At 38.1% G+C, this 21,054-nt stretch overlaps 2 protein-coding genes across 3 annotated transcripts in view; both read left to right on the top strand.

Annotated features, from left to right (window-relative positions):
- LOC107703761 (CMRF35-like molecule 1) overlaps positions 1 to 16,612 on the top strand; it is a 20,806-nt gene extending 4,194 nt beyond the window's left edge. Inside the window, exons 3-7 of the mRNA XM_016506487.1 lie at positions 10,275 to 10,278; positions 13,058 to 13,127; positions 15,803 to 15,914; positions 16,003 to 16,037; positions 16,154 to 16,612. Coding sequence (XP_016361973.1) covers positions 10,275 to 10,278; positions 13,058 to 13,127; positions 15,803 to 15,914; positions 16,003 to 16,037; positions 16,154 to 16,480 — 548 coding nt within the window. The 3' untranslated portion in view covers positions 16,481 to 16,612. The remainder of the gene's footprint in view (positions 1 to 10,274; positions 10,279 to 13,057; positions 13,128 to 15,802; positions 15,915 to 16,002; positions 16,038 to 16,153) is intronic.
- A 1,704-nt stretch (positions 16,613 to 18,316) lies between these two features.
- LOC107703758 (CMRF35-like molecule 5) overlaps positions 18,317 to 21,054 on the top strand; it is a 7,699-nt gene continuing 4,961 nt past the window's right edge. Inside the window, exons 1-6 of one of the 2 annotated variants that reach the window (XM_016506483.1) lie at positions 18,317 to 18,408; positions 18,582 to 18,896; positions 19,133 to 19,249; positions 20,407 to 20,511; positions 20,600 to 20,634; positions 20,746 to 21,054. The exon at positions 20,746 to 21,054 is cut by the window's right edge and continues 395 nt beyond it. In XM_016506483.1, coding sequence (XP_016361969.1) covers positions 18,360 to 18,408; positions 18,582 to 18,896; positions 19,133 to 19,249; positions 20,407 to 20,511; positions 20,600 to 20,634; positions 20,746 to 21,054 — 930 coding nt within the window. In that variant the 5' untranslated portion in view covers positions 18,317 to 18,359. The remainder of the gene's footprint in view (positions 18,409 to 18,581; positions 18,897 to 19,132; positions 19,250 to 20,406; positions 20,512 to 20,599; positions 20,635 to 20,745) is intronic. The other variant, XM_016506482.1, reaches the window with a different exon arrangement.

Here is a 21,054-nt window from a genome sequence, read left to right as displayed (position 1 = left end):
TCCTCTTCCTCCTCCTCTTCCTCTTTCTTGCCCTCCTCCTCCTCTTCCTCCTCCTCTTCCTCTTTCTTGCCCTCCTCCTCCTCTTCCTCCTCGTCGCCCACCTCGCATACGCACTCGTCCTCGTCCTCTCACATTGTTTCTTCTATCCATTCTCAGACTTTCTCCTTCCCAACTTCAACAACCTCTTTGCTCTCTGAATTGGCTTATATTGGTTGTGTCACATAATTTGAAACAGGTTAAATCAATTTTGAGTGGTTGTGTTCTATCAATGACATGTGTTCTCTATTTGTATTTGATTGTTGCCACTTGTGTTTACCAGTATGGATGACATGTGCATTAGAGTGCAGAATGTGTTTTGAGAATGAGAATGTGTTTAGAGTTTTGCTGAAAAGTCTAAGTGAGATCTGCAAATTGTGTTTTACCATGTGAAATGGTGTAAGGTATTGACAACAGACTGCACAATTAGCTAAATGAGTTCAGGCAACTGAGAACTTTGTTCAGCCAATGGGTTTTAGTGTTTTAGCAATCGAGAAAAACTGTAAGTGGTCAAGTGCAAAGACCACAAGTGTGGGTATTTGGACAAGGCTAGTATTTGTTGTGTTTCTGCTCGTCTCTTTTTTCTTAAGCAGGTGTTCATCACTAATGCTCAATCAGTACTCGATTAATCACTTAATTATCTAATCAACTGCAGTGCTTCTTCAGTCTTATTTTTAGCACTCTGTAGTATGCATACTGAGCAGTGTTCATTTCAATTGCCTTGTCCAAATACCCACACTTGCGGTCTTTGCACTTGACCACTTGACTACTTCTATGACGTATTTCTTGTATTTGGTCCAAGTGTTCAAGTGAGCATGAAGACCACAAGTGTGTGTCGAACATTTCATTAACTGATGAGACACACTTATAGTGTTGTAAAAATGCAAGTGTTTACAGAGCTTTATTTTTATTTTCAATACTTTGCATTTTAAAATCAACTTCTAAATCAGTAGTCCCTATAACAGATGACACAATTTAATGTTGTGGTGTTTCTAGTGATAAAAAGCAGTTGCAAATGTTGTACAAAATAATTATCACCACTACTCATTTGCACCAATAATACATGCAACTCTTTGTTTTACTACCAAATTATATGTAATATGTAATTATTATTAATATTTCACATACATTGGAAAGGTTTCCGTGACCTCTCACGAGATCTCGGCAAAAAGTCTCACGATTTATTTCCACAACGATGCATGATGGGATACACTAAGCCTCGAATAATTTGTATTTTAAGACTTTGGGTACGTTTTCACTTGTGTGTTTAGTATGCGTCATGAAAGTCCAGCTTACATGCAGTATGCATGTGTTTATTCCTGCCATTCATTTACAAGAAAGTACTTATGATATATAGGAAAATCTGCAAAATAAATTTGGAAATAAACAGGATGTTTTTTGTTTGTTTGTTTGTTTTTAGAGTTTTACATTGCTAGAGGTAAAAAAAAAAAAAAAAAGACAGGAAATGAGGAGGAAATGATGCAGCTCTGGTTATAAATGAGGCTGGTAAACCTTCCTTATTTCTCATGTGTCATTTGCTTTCAGCTGATGAGGTGTCCTGCGCTGAGGTATGAACAATTTCTTATCAAGGTTTTTTTTTGTTTTTTTGTCTGAAGAGATAGATTTTTAATGCTACTAGACTGAAAAATGGTGAAGGTTTCATTTTAAACAGTTTTCATTGAGAAATTGCTGTACATTTCACAAATAATTACAAAGAACATGAAAATTTAAGGTAGAAAGAATGAAAAGTATTTTTTCTTGTAAAATATCCATCTCACAATTTAATCTCAAGCATACTGGATTATAGGAATTGCTGTGTTGTAGTTGTTGCTATGGTGATGTCAGTCAGAATGGCTCCTCCTCTTCCTCTGATCTTTCTTCTCATGATTCACAGTGAGTTTTGATACGCTTGTATGTGCTTTCATTTCTGTCATTCTATAATAGTGCAGCATGTTGTTCATGGCTCAAGAGTATTTAACATGTTAATTTAGTTCCATTAATTATATTAATAAAAGACAAAATATATTTTCCTACTATTGGAGCAATACCAGCATGAAGTCCTTTGTTATGTCTGTCCAGTGATTTCCTTATTAATGTAATACCAAAATTATCTTGTTGTTTTACTTGGCAAATATTGATATTAATTGTAGTATTTGTTTAAATAATAAAACTAAACTCATTTCAGATGTTTTCAGTGAAAATGGTTGGGGTGTGAGTTACAGTCATTCACACATCTGTGCACTAAAGAACTCATCAGTGATAATGAGCTGCACTTATACATAACCTGCTGGATATAAGATCATGAAAGTGTTCTGGACCAGAAACCCTGTAAAGGATAAAGAGCCTCCAGATCTGTCTAAGGATCCTGAATACAGTCAGAGGCTTCAGTATCTGGGAGACAAACAGCAGAACTGCACCATCAGACTGAGTCATGTGACACAGAAGGACGAACACAAGTACTGTTTTAGATTCATCACTGATCAACCTGATGGAAAATGGCTTGGTTATCCAGAAGTGACTCTTACTGTGACAGGTGACTTTCATGAGGCTGAGCTCTTCTTCTGTGCATTATGTTGAATAATAATCAGTGTATGACAGCAGCACTAGATATAATGTGTGTGTTGTGTTCAGATCTTCAGGTGGAGGCTCCTGAGAGAGTGACAGAGGGTCATAATGTCAGTCTGACATGTAAAAGCAGCTGCACTCTGACTGACAGAGCAACATTCATCTGGTACAGAAACTCACAGCCATTAACTGAGAGAAGAGACGGAAACAATCAACTCCTGCTGCAGTCAGTCAGAAGAGAGGATGCAGGCAGATACAACTGTGCTCTACATGGACACAGTTACATCTCTCCTGCTGCTCATCTCAGTGTCACGTGTGAGTACAGATTAATTTGTTCTTTTTAAAAAAAATGTTTATATTGTAGTGAAGTTGCTTTCGCCAACGTAGGGAGGCGAAATAGTGTAGTGATGGGTACTGACATCACCGATGACGTTATGGTTCTTGGATCATGTGTCACTGAAGATGTGGTTATAAGTACATCACAAAGATTGGTGGGATACCTAACTTGTAGAACCTCTTTCTGTATCATCAACACAAGGAATTACACAAGTGTAATAAAATAAATTTTATTAACAAAAGATAGACAAGAGTAATCACAACTACTAAACGAATACCATGAATGAAAAAGGAATAAAGTGCATAAAATGCAAGTGATTAAGTTGGGTGTTGCTATGTCAGAGCTACGTTATCTGGAAAGATAAACTGTTGCTACTCTGAAACAAATAAGGTGAAGAACCTTATTATGCATCAAACAAATATGTGAAAGTTTATTTGTTATCAACTGCAATCAGCGATATAATATCTAATGTAAATAAAAAAAAAACATATACTGATAATGTACAACAATGCCACAGTCTCAGGAAGAGGTTTGGATAAGTGATATTTACTTTCTGAGTGAGCAGTCCGGTGGCGGCGACTTCATCCACTGATTGTGCTGGTAACTGGGAAAGGAGCAGGAATCCATTTAAACAGCCTTGAACACGAAGCACTGTAGGATGCTGATCTCCTGGCGCACCAAAGGGTCCTAAAATCTGGAAAGCAGACATGGCCCTGGAGTAGATGCAGAAGGTCCTTGTCCTGGAACACGCAGACGAAAGTACCTTGGAGTGAAGGTTTGCTCGCCAGACCTTAACCTTGTTGCAAATGTCTGTATGTCTTCTGCCTCTCTGGGCTAGAGATTCAGAACTTGGTCGATCCACTTTGTCTCTCTGGGATGGAGACTCAGGACGTGCTGCATCTGTTGTTGTCTCGCTGGATGAAAGACTCAAAACATGATCTGTTTCTGTCTCTTCCCTTACAGGACTCAGACTCAGAACGAGTGTATCTGCTATTGTCTCACCCTTGCGGGACTCAGACTCAGAACGAGTGTATCTGTTGCTGCCTTCCCGGTAACAGGCTGGAGACTCAGAACAAGTGTATCTGTTACAGTCCCTTCCTTAACAGGACTGAGACTCAGAATCAGGAGTGTCTTTTAAAAGGGTACCTTTATCCCTTTCCGATGAGGAGGAGATTGCAATTTGGCTCTTCTCAATTTACATGCTGTGATTGGCCATCACAGCAGGGGTACACTGTGTGGCCCACCCTTCTTTCCGCCTGTGGAACTTATTTGCATAGTCCAAACACACATTTAGAAAAGTGTCACTAAAGTTCTACCGATGCATTATTCACTTACCAAACAACAACCAGAATACATATAGCAATTTTACGAACGCAAGTCCAAAGCATGATGTTAAAAGATTGAACTGTCATGCATGCATTCACTTGTCCATTAACAGCTGAGTTTGTGTAAGATGTCACACTACACATCGCTGCCACTGAGAATGGTTGTGTTGTCGTGTGCAGCAGTGTAATATTTGAAAACATAGTTATGAATGGATTTGGATGGATCTCTCTTTGTTTCACCCAATGCTGTTGCATCTGGAGGTCCTAAGGAATTTGTATGGCGTTCACAGACCAGAACCTTAGGAATCAGTCTGTTGGTGGGTGTAGAGCAGAAACTGCATTTTGACCAATGAGAAGTCCTGTCCTTCCCGGGCTTTGTACCAAAGGTCTTCTTCTTGCCCTCTAAGAGGTGTCTGGCTGTTGTCCAAGCATCTTTATCTGATGGCGTTGGACAGTTTGCTTATGTTAGTCCACCGAGATCCAATCAAAATGTAGCAAACCTTTGTCCACTATTGTGGTCAGATAGGGGCCTGGCCATAAACTGGTCCCTGAAATGTGCTGTCCACTACAATATTGGTAACTATACTCCTGATTTTTGTCTGTTTTAGATCCTCCAAAGAATGTCTTAGTGTCCATAACTGGATCTGCTGAAATAGTGGAGGGCGATTCAGTGATTCTGAGCTGCAGCAGTGATTCAAACCCTCCTGCTCTGAACTTCAGCTGGTTTAAGGAGAATCAAAGCTCAGCTGTTGGATCTGGACAGAGTTTCAGTGCACTACAGAGTGGACGCTTCTACTGTGAGGCTCATAATCAACATGGATCTCAGAGATCAGACGCTGTTACTGTCATTGTTAAAGGTGCAGCTCATATTTATATTACTCTTTCTGAAGTGAATCTGTTCAGATGTTTTACTCTTTTGTCTCTGTTGTAGGACGTCTGGTGATTTTGTACATATCCGTTGGAGTGGTTTGTGGAGTTGCAGTTATCATAACGATATTGCTGATTGGTAAGTTTGTGTGTGTGTGTGTGTGTGTGTGTGTGTGATACTGATCACACGTCTAAACTAACATCAAATAAGTTGTGATTCGCTGTAATTGTCTTTAAAGGGAATGCAGGTGGATGAAAAAGAGAAATAAAGCATTGGTGAGGATATTAATTTAATTATTATTAATTTACTGATCAGTAATTGAACTCAAAGACTGAAAGTCTGAATTTGTGGCTTTATCTATTGAGATGATTACAGACATTGTTTATTCTCTCTCTATTATTTTTTTAATGGCAAAGGTCAATCATTCCAGTCCTCATCATGACCGGCACAAAGCTTGCAATGTTGAATTGAATGAACCTGTGTATGCAAACAAAATGGTAGGTGTTTTAGCTGAGGTTTTCCTACAAAAGACTAAACTCTCTTCACCTGTAGCCAAAGGAAATTACTGTAAACCCTCTTCAATCTCATTGTGAAAATAGCAAATGTCTTATGACTAAGTGTACGGAAATTTATATAACACAGTTCTGATTTTATTTTGTCTCTTCATTCATAAAGGTTGCTCAATGTGGCCCTGATGTTTGTAAACCTGAACTGAACTTTTCTGTTTATGAAAATATTCCAGTAATAAGAACACATACTAGATCAGGGTTCTCAACTCTGGCTCTCGAGGTCCACTTTCCTGCAGAGTTTCACTCCAATCCTAATCAAACACACCTGAACAAGCTCATCGAGCTCTGCAGGATCACTAGAAAGGTACTGGCAGTGGGTTTGGTCAAGGTTAAGTTGGAGCTGAACTCTGCAGGAAAGTGGATCTCGAAGGCCAGAGTTGAGAACCCCTGCACTAGATAATGAAAAATACACAACCTATTAACCTTTCCTGATGACTAATGTTCTTGATGCCTGTATTAAATATATCATTATTAATGTTTTCTCTTTCTTTCTTTCTGTCTGTCTTTTTCGAACTCCGCTTAAAAAGAAGAGGATGTAGTGTTTTGGACTCACAGCAAACTTTTTACAGCCTTTTCACATATTAATTTGTGGGCGGAGACCTGAATGATTGACAAGTGTGTTTGACTGATATAATTTGTGGATAATTTTATAGATAGTCGTGTGAAAATGGAAGTACAGAGTTAATTAATTGATAAAAGGGTGTAATCCCTTATGTGTTTTTCCCTTTACGCTTTATACAATGTATCATGCCTGCTGCATTTAGATTTTTAAAATATTTAATCTTATGTATCAGTATAGTTCAGATTTCCCATGAAAGGCGCCTAGTTGTGCAATTTTACAGTTTAACAAAAACTGAACAGCATTAATAGCCTATTAAACGATTTCAAGAGAAAAACACAAATTATCAAGTCAGATTATTATAATGCTTAGGCTATTATACTACACCGTATTAAACTCGCAATGTTGTTGTTGTTCTGAAGAACAACATTTCAATAAACAAGTTCTTAACTTACTTTTCTTGAGGTTAGTTCGTATTTCTTCTCTGACAATGAAAAACAGATGCCACTTTATGAGTAAATAACCGACAGACCGAAAGCCAGACTGGATCGATGTAAATTGGCGGAACGGAGCGACAGACATTCAAATTGCCCTGTAATCGGCCGCTGCAGCTCCACTCCGCATTTTCAAGTCCCCACTCCTAGCAATACTGCAGCAGGAGAAAATGTATGGCATTTTAAAAGTTTCAAAAGTAGCGCACAATGGAGCATTTCTGCACTGCGAGCGCACAGAACATTATCTGCGTGCAAAAACATGCTCTTGTGAGAACAGCGCTCCTCGCTTGACCCCCTCTACACCCTCTCAAACCCTGCTCACTCCTCAAGGTGACTTTTGAGACTTTGGAGGCGGGGATCAAGTGTCAAATGTCTCTGCTCCTGTGATTGGTCAGTCGAGCCAATGGAAGTTTGAAACGCTTGATCGTCACGTGATTCAGGTAGACTTCAAATAGTTCCAGGAAGTTCATGGAAGGCAATTGATATATTGAGTTACAGAGACAGAACTGCAATTTTTTGTCATTAGTAGACAACCCTGTTGAAAAAAAACAGCATATGCTGGTTAGGTATGTTTTGAAGCATGGCTGCTGGGTTGAGCTGGTTTAAGCTGGTCATGTGCTGGTCCTAAACTGATCCTAAGCAACTAGCTCCTGCTCAGGAGTAGCACATGACGAGCTTATGACCATCTTAAACCAGCAGCCATGCTTCAAAACATACCTAACCAGCATATGCTGTTATTTTTTCAACAGGGAATAAATGCATTTATTTACAATATTTATAAAATATATCAACATGTATATGTAGTTATATCAGTGTTGTTTTTACAAGATAAAATCTGCTAATATTTGAGGATTAATGTGGTCAACTATTGTTACCTGCCTTATTAACATGTTTTAGGCTAAAGTTACCTTGGTTAAAGACCATGTTTGCTATAGTTTTGAAATATATATATATGTCTTGTGTGCTTAAACTTGTGTTATTCAAGTGTAATCACGTATTAATGTGGCCTAATTAATCTTAATGACACAATGTTTAGTGTGTTGTCTTAAATTCATTCAAAATAAGTGAATTTTAAGATTAAATTAAGTGAAAATGAATCTTGTTTAATGTTTTCGATTCCTGTGCACCCCCTTTGTTTTTACGTGTTTAATCATATATTGTGTGTATGTTGACTTTTGTTCTGCACTTATTTACAGCAATGGATTTATACATGTATAATACAAAAGCATGTTGTCCTTGTATAGTCTCCACCATGGTTTGCTGTGCTGCATGGGAATGCATCAATCACTCACAGATAGTGTGAATGTATGGTTTCCCTACTGACGATATTAAATGACGTTAATTCACATTTATTTGTATAGCACTTTTTACTATACACAAAGTTTCAAAGCAGCTTTACCAAAAATTGTGCATTGTTTTGTATGTTTATTCAGAGTTGGCATCATCCGAAATCCTCTCAATGGTTGGTGTCATCTCTTCACAGGTGTTGGGTCATCTGAAGTCTTTGTTAGTGGCTGGATATAGTCAGCAGGAGCAATCTAAATATAGCTATAGGTTACAACTACAAAATGTGATGTAATCATACTTGGGAATTTGAACTTCACTTTCACAAAGACACAAAGAACAGGGAAAGACTTGCAAAACCCAGTGATCTGAGACTCATTGCGATAGTGACGTCTCATTACAGGGAGTCTTCAGGTGGTTCTTGTTCTGAAAGCAAGATAGAGGAGGAGGAAAACACAGGAGAAATGGTTAAGGGTCTGCATTACTTACTATTGGAGAAAGTGTTACGGTCAACTTGGATCACGTGTGCCTTAATAACCACATTACAGCCTTGACGTCATTGAATTTCAGGCAGACGGTGTGTTTCAAACGGGAAATATCGCCCTCTGAAGAGCACTTCGGAGTGTGCCACTTCAAAGGGCCCTTCGGAATAAAGGATTTCGTTGGGTACAACTGATGGAGACTTCAGGCCCCCATGATCCTTTGCACATGGAAGTTGTTTGGCGTCGCAGAGTTCGACTTCACAGAAAAATGTACGCATAGTATTTTTCTATACTACAGTAATATTTATATGAGTTAGATTTGGTACATTATTCTGGTCAAAACGACATTGTGCTTCAACAAAAATACTTCACAGCTACCTTTATCAGTCCATTCAAATGTTTCAAATATATAGACACAATATACATTACATAGGGTGATCATATTTTAGTTTTCCAAAAAGAGGACAGTGGGGGCGGGGGGTGGGGAGCTGGGGTGTGATTGGTTGGTGGTTAAAGTAGTGCCCAGAGTAGTGCAATGACCATATCTCAAATATCAAAACTCAAAATATGTCATTTTCATTCCTAAAACACACATTTTATAGTCACTGTTGTTCATATTGATCATAAACACAGCTAAAAAGCTTCCAGTGGCCCTCCTTAACAAAACTTAAAAGCACAGTTTTATCATAGGTAGAATGCAAAATGTTTCAATACAAGCATTCAATACAAGTCAAATGTAATGTATGCAATATTTCAAACCTTTAACCCATGGGGGAAAATCAACCCATGGCAACAGATTAAAAGTAGCCCAATTCCATCAGGAAAAAAAAAGTGGACTTGACAACCCTACATTCCAAAAAGGGTCGCCGTGATTTTGCCAAGTAAGACATGTTCCTGGATCAACATCTTTTGTTGATCCTGGATTGACATTACTGTCCAAAAACATAGACCTAACTCAATCCCTACCCTTAATTTATTCCTAAAATCAGAGGGAAATGATAGGTGAATAACAAGGGTGTAGAAGCATTTAACCCTGATTGTAAGCCTAAAACTGACTTTTCTAGAAAATGTATCCCTCAATTCTGATTGGTTGATTGGATGTTGATCTGATTGATAGACACAAGGATGTTGATCCAGGAACATGCTGTACTTGGTGAAATCGCGGTCACCATCCAGCACGAGCTGCAGGAGTCAGATTTCACTGATCACGGGTTGAGAGGAGAGATGGCTGACCTGACAAGACCATGCTGGAGGATTTGCTGATCAGCAGATCTTGAGCTCATTGACAAATTTCTGATCTTTCTTTACACAGAGCGCGCGTGATTGCTAAATCGAAAGTGAAAGTGAACAGCGAGCGCTCATTCAAAAGAGATTTCAATGCTCCGCAAACTGATAGCGGCTCCCTGATGCACGAAAATTATATGTAATGTTAGAATGTTTGCGGGACTGGACACAAGAATCACGGAAGCGGGCGATAATGGTCAGAAATTCAGTGGGAGCAGGATTAAGAAAACAGTCCCTCGCAGGGCTTTAATACAATAACACACGATGAATGGCGACGGTAGAAAGCAAGAGCCATATCCCGGACATTTTGGGAAATTTAGAAATCCCAGCTGGACACATTTTTTTAGGTCCGAAAAGAGTACATGTCCAGGAAAAACAGAACATCAACAGAACATCAACAGAAACCTGAGGATGGCAGATGCTGGACCGTACGGCTGTAGAGCTGGACGGGAAGACTATAAACACATCCAGCTGAATATGATCAGAGGCAGGTCCGTGCACAGGGGGGTGGCCCTGTGGCTAGAGCCACTGCCCCTTTGCCCTCATCGGCTGAGTTGCCCCTCTCACCAATCCCCCCATCACCCCTGCTCAAAGCGGTCTGTTCCCGCTCCGCTAAAGATCCGCTGATTCCGCTAATCCACTCCATGTTTTCCCGCCCGCTCCACAGCATCATTCTCAATCTGTGCCCGCTCTCTGGAGTGGAGACCACAGTTCCCAATGTCGTTGCATTAACAGGTAGATGCATTACAATCCACATTATAGTCAGTGGATGATTCGCTGAATTAGTAATTTGGTAGTTTGTTTTTGTATTTCTGTCGATAATTTGCTCTCAGTCTTTTAAAAGTGATAACAACAAAATATCCACGGTCTTAGAATTAGAATGTCTAATCAAATTATTGTACCCGATCAGATCTAATATAAATAACACAAAATTTGCTGTTGTTGGCACACTTTGTAGACAAAAAAATAAATAAATAAATGCCTTCGCAAAAAAGAAGACAGAGACAGAGAGAGAAAGAGCGAAGGGAGGATGCTAAAGGCAGTTCAACGTTGTAACATAAATACAAAGCTCCAGCAAGCCAGCAGCTAAATCATCATGTAGAATATTTAGCAGTTTGTCACACTTAAATGTTTGTAATTAAGTATATTTCCCATCATAATCACTTGTCTTGACACTAGTAATCTATGACACATCATATTTTATTAAAACCATATTAATAGTAGGCCTATAAATGGTTAAAAAATAATAAAAAAAATTCTAAATGAGTTGTTTATTCATATATAATATAGATTTATGCTGTAAAATATTAAATTAAATGTCTAATACTTATAGGGGAGAGTGGGGTAAGATTGGTCATTTTTTACTTATGTGGTCCTCAAGATAAGTTGAAATGATGCAGAAGTACAATGAAAGTACCTATCCTAGCCTATCCTAATGAAAGTATTCCTATCATTTTAAATTATCAGAATGTATCTATGACAAAGGGTTCTAAAAATATGGCTTCTTATAATAAAAGTGTTCCCATGGCTCAGTTTGCCCTGGGTTAGGGGTAAGTTGACCCGAGTCGAGTCAGGTGGTAAGATGCACCATCTGGATGTAAAATGACCATCTGACCAAATCTGATTCAAACCCATGTGAAATAAGTAATAATTAAAAAACGAATTTAATAATTTCCTTTTACAAACAGTGATATTTATTTTCATGAAGTTAACTTTAACAACATAAAACCAACCAAATGAAGATTACATTTAAATATTTAATTGTTTGCATTTCTGAAACAATATGTTGACCACTAAAGTTGTAGCCTTCCTAAAAACAGACTAAACAGAGGACATTAGGGACTACAGGTGGAAAGATATATCTGATTATAATGCGAAGAAAAGCATTTTCTGATTCTTATCAGAGAAGGATTTGGTGCACTTGTACACTGTCCCTATCAAATATACTACAACATATGTATATATGATCAACCAAACCAGTAATATATCACATTAAAATACCAGTTTATAATTCAGAGATTTAACTTAAGTGCCTTATGGTGGGGTTAGTTAAAATGCTGACTCAATTTACCCCACAGCATTTGGCTCACTTTGCCCCATAGCTGCCATTTTGGAAAACAAATAGCTACTGTTGCTTACCAATTCAGGCTAATATTTAGCTAAATGATTTGCATTGTTTTATATGTTGCTAAATCACCTATATGTATCATAAATATTTTTAGACCTGGATAAATTTGCTTTGATGTAACAACCATTACATCTGTTATGCTAAAATTTTACTTTAACAAGCAAAAATCAGTTTTTAAAGTAAATGGGTGCCTTCCGTTCCCCCCATGTGTTTCTCCTTTTCACAGTCTGGCAGAAATGTTTACCCCACAGCATTTGGCTCACTTTGCCCCATAGCTGCCATTTTGGAAAACAAATAGCTACTGTTGCTTACCAATTCAGGCTAATATTTAGCTAAATGATTTGCATTGTTTTATATGTTGCTAAATCACCTATATGTATCATAAATATTTTTAGACCTGGATAAATTTGCTTTGATGTAACAACCATTACATCTGTTATGCTAAAATTTTACTTTAACAAGCAAAAATCAGTTTTTAAAGTAAATGGGTGCCTTCCGTTCCCCCCATGTGTTTCTCCTTTTCACAGTGTGGCAGAAATGATGGGTGGTTCCAAAAAACATGGTCACATGACAGTAAAAGTGTACAGTTGCCAAGAAACGGGGGGTGGGTCCACTTACCCACTGGCTCAACTTACCCCACTCTCCCCTACTTCCATTGAAGATGAGGCAGAAGCAGGCTGAAATTATTACAGAGTGTGCTGTCTTTTCTTTTAATTGTATATTTGTAACAACTGGATCATTTGTATTAACAAGCATCCACCCCCCTAGTGCCCCTTTTTTGGTTTGGGCCACTGCCCCTCAAAATGTCTGTGCACGGCCCTGATCAGAGGTGAATGATATTCAGTACTGAACAACAGTCTGTTTCATCCACTATGTTAATTTTAATGCTGTAGTTAATGATTGTTTTATAAATATATTTATTTTATTTGAAAGTTTTTTCTCAGCACCACAGAAAACAAGACCAGTCCAGATCTCAACATCCTCCCTCCATCCAGGTACCAGATATGTAATATTACATTTCCAGTGTCTCTTGTCATAAATCCATTATTATATGCATTACTGTGTCAGTATAACAGCTCAGTCTGTATTTGCTTTCAGATCAAACTATCAGCTCATTTTCAAGCACGCCACCCTATTTGAGCACATCAGCCATGAATTCACCATCCAGCATCATTACAATCACAGATCATTTGAAAGATCATCTCCTCAACAGGTCAGATCATATTCTGCCCTTTCATATTTCTTTAATATGCACTGTTATTTACTCCAGGCGTCTTCTCCTGACACACACCTCTGCACATCTCACTGCACTATATTTATCTCACATGACTTAAACTTAATGTAACACTGAGCATCTTTCTCCATTGATGACCATTCAAGAGTAGCTGTATAGTCTGATAAATCCTTGCAAGCAACATTTAATGGAGGCTCCTAAAGCAGCTGCCATTGCGATGCTAATAATAATGGTTAGCTTTATGAAAATATTACTAAGGCCTTTTTGCTTCAGTTAAACATCAGATGTCCGCAGCAGTTACTTACCAAACAGGAAGTTCAACCACAGCCACAGGAAGAGCTGTGAGGCTTCAGCTAAACACAGCCTACACTTCCCACAATGCAACTCTTCTCCCAGGGCTGATATGATGCAGAAAGTGTGACTTTAATGTTCAAGCAATACTCTGGATTATTTACAGTCTTTGTAAACTACAGCATCTTTGCTGTGCTGCCAATTACCACAGAAAATAACCAGCAAGCATTTGTCATTCGCCTCAACGCTTGTTTTTTTGTTTTTTTTATGCGAATAATGAGCTGAAAGTATTTCTGTGATGATAGAACTAATTTTGATCATTAACATTATTTCCTGTGATTATGGCAAGGATTATTTTCTTTGAAATATTTGACATGTAGTTAACATGTTTTGAAATATAAATAAGGTAAATATAAAATATAATATAAACAGTGAAGCTCAATTATATACGTAACGCCTCAACATCACATGGAAACACAGACACACAGTCCGTCAGCGCTAGTGTTTTACTCTCATCACGTGAGATGAGCAACAAACTTAATGTTTTACTCTACACCAATAGAGGAGAGCAGCATTAGCAGCATTACTGGAGATTTGAGTCTAAGAAAGTCATTTGAGGAACTGCTGAGAATATCGTGCTGATTTTCTGAACTCAACCCATGAAGAAATGAAGTTTCTACTGACAGATTATGTATTTCTGCTGATGGGTAAGTGCTCAAAGATAGTACAGGTGTTTATTTTCTATAAATATGGCTTATTTTGGCAGTGAATATGAGTAAAGCAGTGTGCTGATGTGTGTGTGTGTGTGTGTGTGTGTGTGTGTGTGTGTGTGTGTGTGTGTGCACGCAGTGAGCAGTTCAGTGTGTGTGGACATTACAGTGAAAGGAACAGAAGGAGAACAAGCGACCATTAAGTGTCCTTATGCTAAAGGATATGAAAAATCCTACAAATACTTCCAGAAAGGAATTTACAAAGATAATAATATTATACTAACATCTGATGGAGGAGAGTCATCCGTGTTTGATGGCAGATTCTCACTGCGTGATGATCATCAGATGAGAATATTTACAGTGACCATCAGAAACCTGAGGATGGCAGATGCTGGACCGTACGGCTGTAGAGCTGGACGAGAATACTATAAACAAATCCAGCTGGATGTGATCAGAGGTGAATGATATTCAGTACTGAACGACAGTCTGTTTCATCCACTATGCTTAGTTTTCATGCTGTATTTAATAGTTGTTTTATTAATGTATATGTTTGATTTAAACAATGTGAGCTTGTTTCTCAGCTCCACAGAAAACAAGACCGGTCCAGATATCAACCAGCGCTATTCGCCCGTATACAAACACCAACACTGACCACACCGGCACAGGTTCCTGAACACACACAATCACTGACTTCAGCCTCAGACACCTTTACGCACATGCATTCTTGTAAAACTACTGCTAATGTGAAGTCACTGTGTTTACATACACAATTTAAGTCATAATTTCAATCAAAGCATTAATAGTTAGCCTGATTCTCCTGAGCCTCAGTACACATTGTAATGCTGCATTCATGATAGTAGTGCAATTACCGTAATTAATATTTTTCAACTAGTTCTGACTAGACAGTTCATGTCTCAAACTTGCACAAACTTTAGAAGTTTCATCAACACCTCAACATCTATAAAAAATAAACCAATATGGCAGGTGGCCTCAAATGTCAAATAACTGAATGTTTGATATGTCATTTTATTACAACCAGTGCTTCCTGCAGCCATTTCTTGGTTCTACAGCTTATGAGACTGCATGTGAAGGGCTCAGAGTAAAATAATTTCGTAATTAAATAATTTCAACATGAGCGCAGCATTTATTTACATGGGTTTTCCATGATGTCTTAACATTTGCATTCATGCATCTGACAGACACTTTTATCCAAAGTATCAGTTCATTTTTAATTGTGAGCAGCACGTTCACATTTCACTTTTTTTTTCTCTCTGCCAGTGACTCCTCAGACACAAAGTGAAACGACAAAATCAATGACAGGAAATACTGCAGTTCAACTCGATCAGCCAAACGCTAGTAAGCACACAAACTACACTACCCACAATGCAACTGTCCCCTATTTGATTATGTAATATATATTGGAGAAAAGCGATTGCTTTGAACATTTGTAGAGACACATTTGAACTCTTGTGGCTCACGATGAACATGATCAAAGTGAAGCACACTTTAGATTTCATGTGGTTACCCTGCTTTCACATCAGCCGTAGACAGAAGCGCTTTCCTCTGAAGAGTCGAGGTTTACCGTTGCGGTTTCACTTTGGTTACACGATATAATGATACATTTCCAATATTATATAATACAGATCTGGCTTCTGTCGCCGGCGGTCTGGGTTCGGTTCTGCTGGTTCTGGTTCTGTGTTCTGGAACGTTCCTCATCCTGAAAAAGAGGAAAAGGAAATCTGGGACAGGTAACAGTTTATGTGTGATTATAAAGTCCTTTTTTAGTATTTGCTTTGATTTGACTTTGTCTTTTCTTTCTTGTCATGCTCCATTCAGCTTTATTTCAGCAAAATGTGCCACACAACACGGAGGTGGGTGATCAAATCTTTACCTGTAGAGGTTCAGAAATACGTTACATTGCTGTTTATTAATGAGCAGTGAATACCACCATCAAACGAGTAAATATTCTTGTGTATGTTGTTTTTAGGCTGACCGTATGTATGAGGAGATCCTAAACAGTGATGTTGTTGCTGCAGCATCTTCGTCCAATCAGACGCCTGCATCACATCTCAACACCCGCCCACAAGTCTCTACTGTTTATGCCACAGTAACCAATCAGAAGCCTGATTCAAATCCCCGTCACACCCACTCGACCAATCAGGTGACGGATACAGACTGTGATTATTATGCCAATATTAAGTCTCCTGAACCAACAACAGACAGCAGAATAGAACTGATCTACGCAACAGCGACACATCCGCAAAACATCAAGACAAACGAAGGCCCGATATATTCAACGATCAATCATAAATAAAAAAGACTGTCAAAACTTCTTCCACACAAGACGTGAAAAAAAAAGAAAAAAAAAATGGTACAAGCTGCATATTTTTAATGAATCAATATTTTGACACACTTCTCTGAGTATTTTGTAAACTGCATAATGTTACTAACAAGAAAAGTTACAAAAAAAAAAAAAGAATGTGAACTGAAGTATTCTTTGTAATCAGTACACCTCATCTACAGTTCAATAAACCCGGCGGGCACCTTGATATCAATTTGACGTCAAATATTAGTCAAGACTTGATCAAGATGCTGTAACATCATTTTAAATTCAGTTTGGACGGAATTTTCTTCCAGTGGTGATTGGGTGAAAATAGGAAGTTAATCCACAGTGAAATTAGTTTAATGTATACCTAGATAGCACAGGTACGTCTGCAAGATGTCTGTTAAAGATCGCTTCATCTGGAAAGCATCTGCTGTGCACAAACATCTGATAGACGTCTTTAAGATGTCAGTTTTACATACACTCTAAATCATAAACATCTTAAAGACATCTTCTAAACGTCTGTTTGACATCTGATAAGAAACGTCCTATAGACGTATTGCAGATGAGCAAACACTCTAAAAAATACATCTTGCAGACCTCAAATAGACGTCTCTGTGATGTATGTGTGCTGTCAGGGTATGTAGTCCAATATGTCTGACATTCAATTTACATTAAATCAATGTCATGTCAAGTTTTTGACGTCAGTTTGATTTGCATATTTGACCAGTTTTTTTTTACGTCAGTTTTGATGTCTTTTCAACATCAAAAGCCCACTGGGAAGCCAAGTGTAAATTAGTATTGTGTTTACCCTAAGCATGCTGTTTGGAGAGCTGTGCTAAATCACGCCCTCTACAGGTTGGTATCCTACTGGTTTCAAATGAGTGAGTAAATGATGACAGAATTGTCATTTTGGGTGGATTTCTACCATTAATATATTATAATCTATTAGTACTTGGAGATTGGTGATTCGCAATCAGGCTTATGTGGAAATATTTTGATGTAAAAAAAACAAACAAAAAAACAAACCTTAAAATATAATAATAATAATAATAGTAATAGGAGAAAATATGTAACATAAATAAATGTGCATTTAGTGTGACCTTAATTATAAGTGTACCTGATATTCAGAATAATTAAAAAAAGATATACTGAAAAAAAAAAAAAAGATTAAAGAAAGAATGACACAAGATGCTCACACCAATTTTATTAGGTCACAGATACATTTGTAGTGGTTTGTTTCAGGCATAGTTGTATACAAACTGTACTATTCCCCAATGACAACTAAGTAGGCTAATCAAAGCAAGCTATTAAAAATAAAGCCCCACAAATAAAATATATAAAAAGCTAAACACACTAAAGAGTAAAAACTATATTAGGTAAGATAGGTTATTAGTTTATTGATTGTTTTGCTGTGTGCCTGTAATCAATCAAGCAAAACAGCTTACAGACGATTTATCATATTACACCAACTGCATTGTTTTGGCACTGTTGCAGTTAATGCTAATTAATGCGTAACATTGACACTTCATTACCTGTTCAAAATAATCCATTAAACAAGTAGCGATTTGAGGAGTGTGCACTAATATTTTCAGTTCCATTCGTTTGCGCTTTGTTTCAAGGACACGCCCACAACCGAGGAACTAATGACTATTCACGTAAACTCCATCCACGGGAACAGTTTTTCACAGGAACCGAATAGGGCCTATTACACAACACCGGTGTCTCTGTGAACATGTCATGTAGAGCTGGATGAGGTAAGAGAGACAGAAAGGGGAAGGAAATTATGGTGCTGCATTTTTTTCTCTCAGAGCAAAAGAGAAAGACTGTAACGGTTGTCACACAGAATTTGGACTCTTATTTAAGTAAAATGTTCAGCATGTGTGTCGTTCTGCTCGTCTGTTCCAGCATCTGTACAGGTGAGTTTAAGACTCAGGGCTTTTGTGCAGAGTTTGACTTGTTCCCTTGTTTTTACTCTGTTATTACATGACCTTCAGTCTCAAATGGATGATACTTGTAAATTATTGTTTTGGTCTGATAATATCTCTTGCTCACACATAACAGCTCTGTATAATGATATTTCTGTTTTCAGTTGTTGCAGGTGCTCATGTAGTCACAGGACACAGAGGAGGGAGAGCAAACATCAGATGCCCATATGAATCTGGATATGAATCAAATCCAAAGTATTTTTGTAAAGGCGAGTGTAAATTTGGAAATAAAGTCATCATGGTTAAATCAGGATCTCCAGCTAAAGACCAGAGATTCTCTCTGAGTGATGACATGACGGCCAGAGTTTTCACCGTCACCATCACTGATCTGAGAACTGAGGATGCAGGACAATACTGGTGTGCTGTGGAGAGGACTTTACCTGATGTCTATTCAGAGATTTTGTTGCTAGTTAAACAGGGTAAGCGATTAATTGTATTAGATGGTAATAAAAAATGCGAGTGACCAAGTCATTAAATCTTGTAAGTTAACTCATATTGTACTGTTGAGTTGATTGTGTGTTTAGACTTTAGTGTGTTTAGTATAAAATACATCAAGTCAGAGATTTCATGAAAGATTATATGAATTTTAAATGAAAATCAGTGTGAATTCATCTGAATAAATGACTTTAAGTTGATCTTTCCTGTCATCCATCAGTTAATAAGACCACTGAGGTTTCAACTATCAGTCCTTTTTCAACCACACCATCATTTTTCAGCAAAACAGAACCAAATCCACAATCTACCAGCATCACAGATCAGCACACATCAACAAGTCAGTTCATCTGTCTGTCACTCTATATGACTCTTAGTTATTGAATATTTGAATATCGTGCTTCTAGATGTACTTGAATACATTTATTAGATGATTGCTTTTAGATTAAATGTCAATGTCTTACTGTACTGAGATCTACATCTGTGTTGAAGACTGTAGGTTCAGTCCCCTTGTTGTTATAATCTGCTTTAATTTGCTTTGGATAAGAACGTGTCTTCAATAGAAATTATAAATTGAAAATGTTCATATTCACAAAATTATAGGAGGGGTTTGTGTGTGTACATGTAGTGCTTCGTTTGTATTTGTTCATGTTCTTACCGCGTGAGCAGCACACACATTTCACTGGTGTTTTTCTCTTGGTGTCATTGACTCATCAAAAAGAGTGCGAAACAACAAGAACAGGAAATACTACAGTTTAACTCGATCAGCCAAACACTAGTAAGCACATAGACTACACTACCCATGATGCACCGGGGCCCTCACTGATTACATAGAACATGGGCGTCGAACCATTGTATGTGGGTCAAGACCATTTCTTAAGACCAATGATACTGGACCCACTCACTTTCACCGTCTCTAATTGAGCACATATGTTTGTCCACTTTTCAGAGCGCCATAAGTCAAACCCATTCCACTTGATGAATGCCCAAATAAATTAAACTCCATTCTGCGATTTAGCTACAGCCTTGACTTCCACACTGCTGCTTCCTCAAATCCATTCCGCTTAGCTCCAGAGTCCATATATTGTATATATGGATATTGAATATTGTAGAAACTTAATTCGCTGTAAAGTTGCTTTGCAACTATTTGTATCGTGAAAAGCGCTATACAAATAAACTTGAATTGAATTTCATTTAATATAAATTAAACTCCATTCCGTGTTTTCACTGCTCGCGTCTGCTGCAAGCTAAACAAACTTGCAGTTCGCCTCTTGCCAATTTAGCAATTGGTTTGAACATTTGTAGAGACACATTTGAACTCTTGTGGCCCACGATGAACATGATCAAAGTGAAGCACACTTTAGATTTCATGTGGTTACCCTGCTTTCACATCAGCCGTAGACAGAAGCGCTTTCCTCTGAAGAGTCGAGGTTTACCGTTGCGGTTTCACTTTGGTTACACGATATAATGATACATTTCCAATATTATATAATACAGATCTGGCTTCTGTCGCCGGCGGTCTGGGTTCGGTTCTGCTGGTTCTGGTTCTGTGTTCTGGAACGTTCCTCATCCTGAAAAAGAGGAAAAGGAAATCTGGGACAGGTAACCGTTTATGTGTGATTACAAAGTCCTTTTTTAGTATTTGCTTTGATTTGACTTTGTCTTCTCTCTCTTTTCATGCTCCATTCAGCTTTATTTCAGCAAAATGTGCAGCACAACACGGAGGTGTTTGATCAAATCTTTACCTGTAGAGGTTCAGAAATGATTGTTCATTGATGAACATTCAGTATTATCTATATAAATGATTACATTTTTGATGTCTATGTTGTTTTTCAGAGTGTCCACATGGATGAGATTGCAAACAGTGACCCTGGACCCTCTGATGTCATCGCTGCAGCATCTTCATCCAATCAGACGCCTGCATCACACCTCAACACCCGCCCACAAGTCTCTACTGTTTATGCCACAGTAACCAATCAGAAGCCTGATTCAAATCCCCGTCACACCCACTCGACCAATCCGGTGATGGATACAGACTGGGATTATTATGTCAATATTAAGTCTCCTGAACCAACAACAGACAGCAGGACAGAAGTGATCTACGCAACAGCGACACATTCGCAAAACATCACACCACATCCTCAA

This window comes from Sinocyclocheilus anshuiensis, unplaced genomic scaffold (genome assembly GCF_001515605.1).
Source record: "Sinocyclocheilus anshuiensis isolate Anshui unplaced genomic scaffold, SAMN03320099.WGS_v1.1 scaffold274, whole genome shotgun sequence".
NCBI lineage: Eukaryota > Metazoa > Chordata > Actinopteri > Cypriniformes > Cyprinidae > Sinocyclocheilus > Sinocyclocheilus anshuiensis.
The sequence above is the reverse complement of the archived record's forward strand: the minus strand, read 5'-3'. Positions and strand labels throughout refer to the sequence as shown.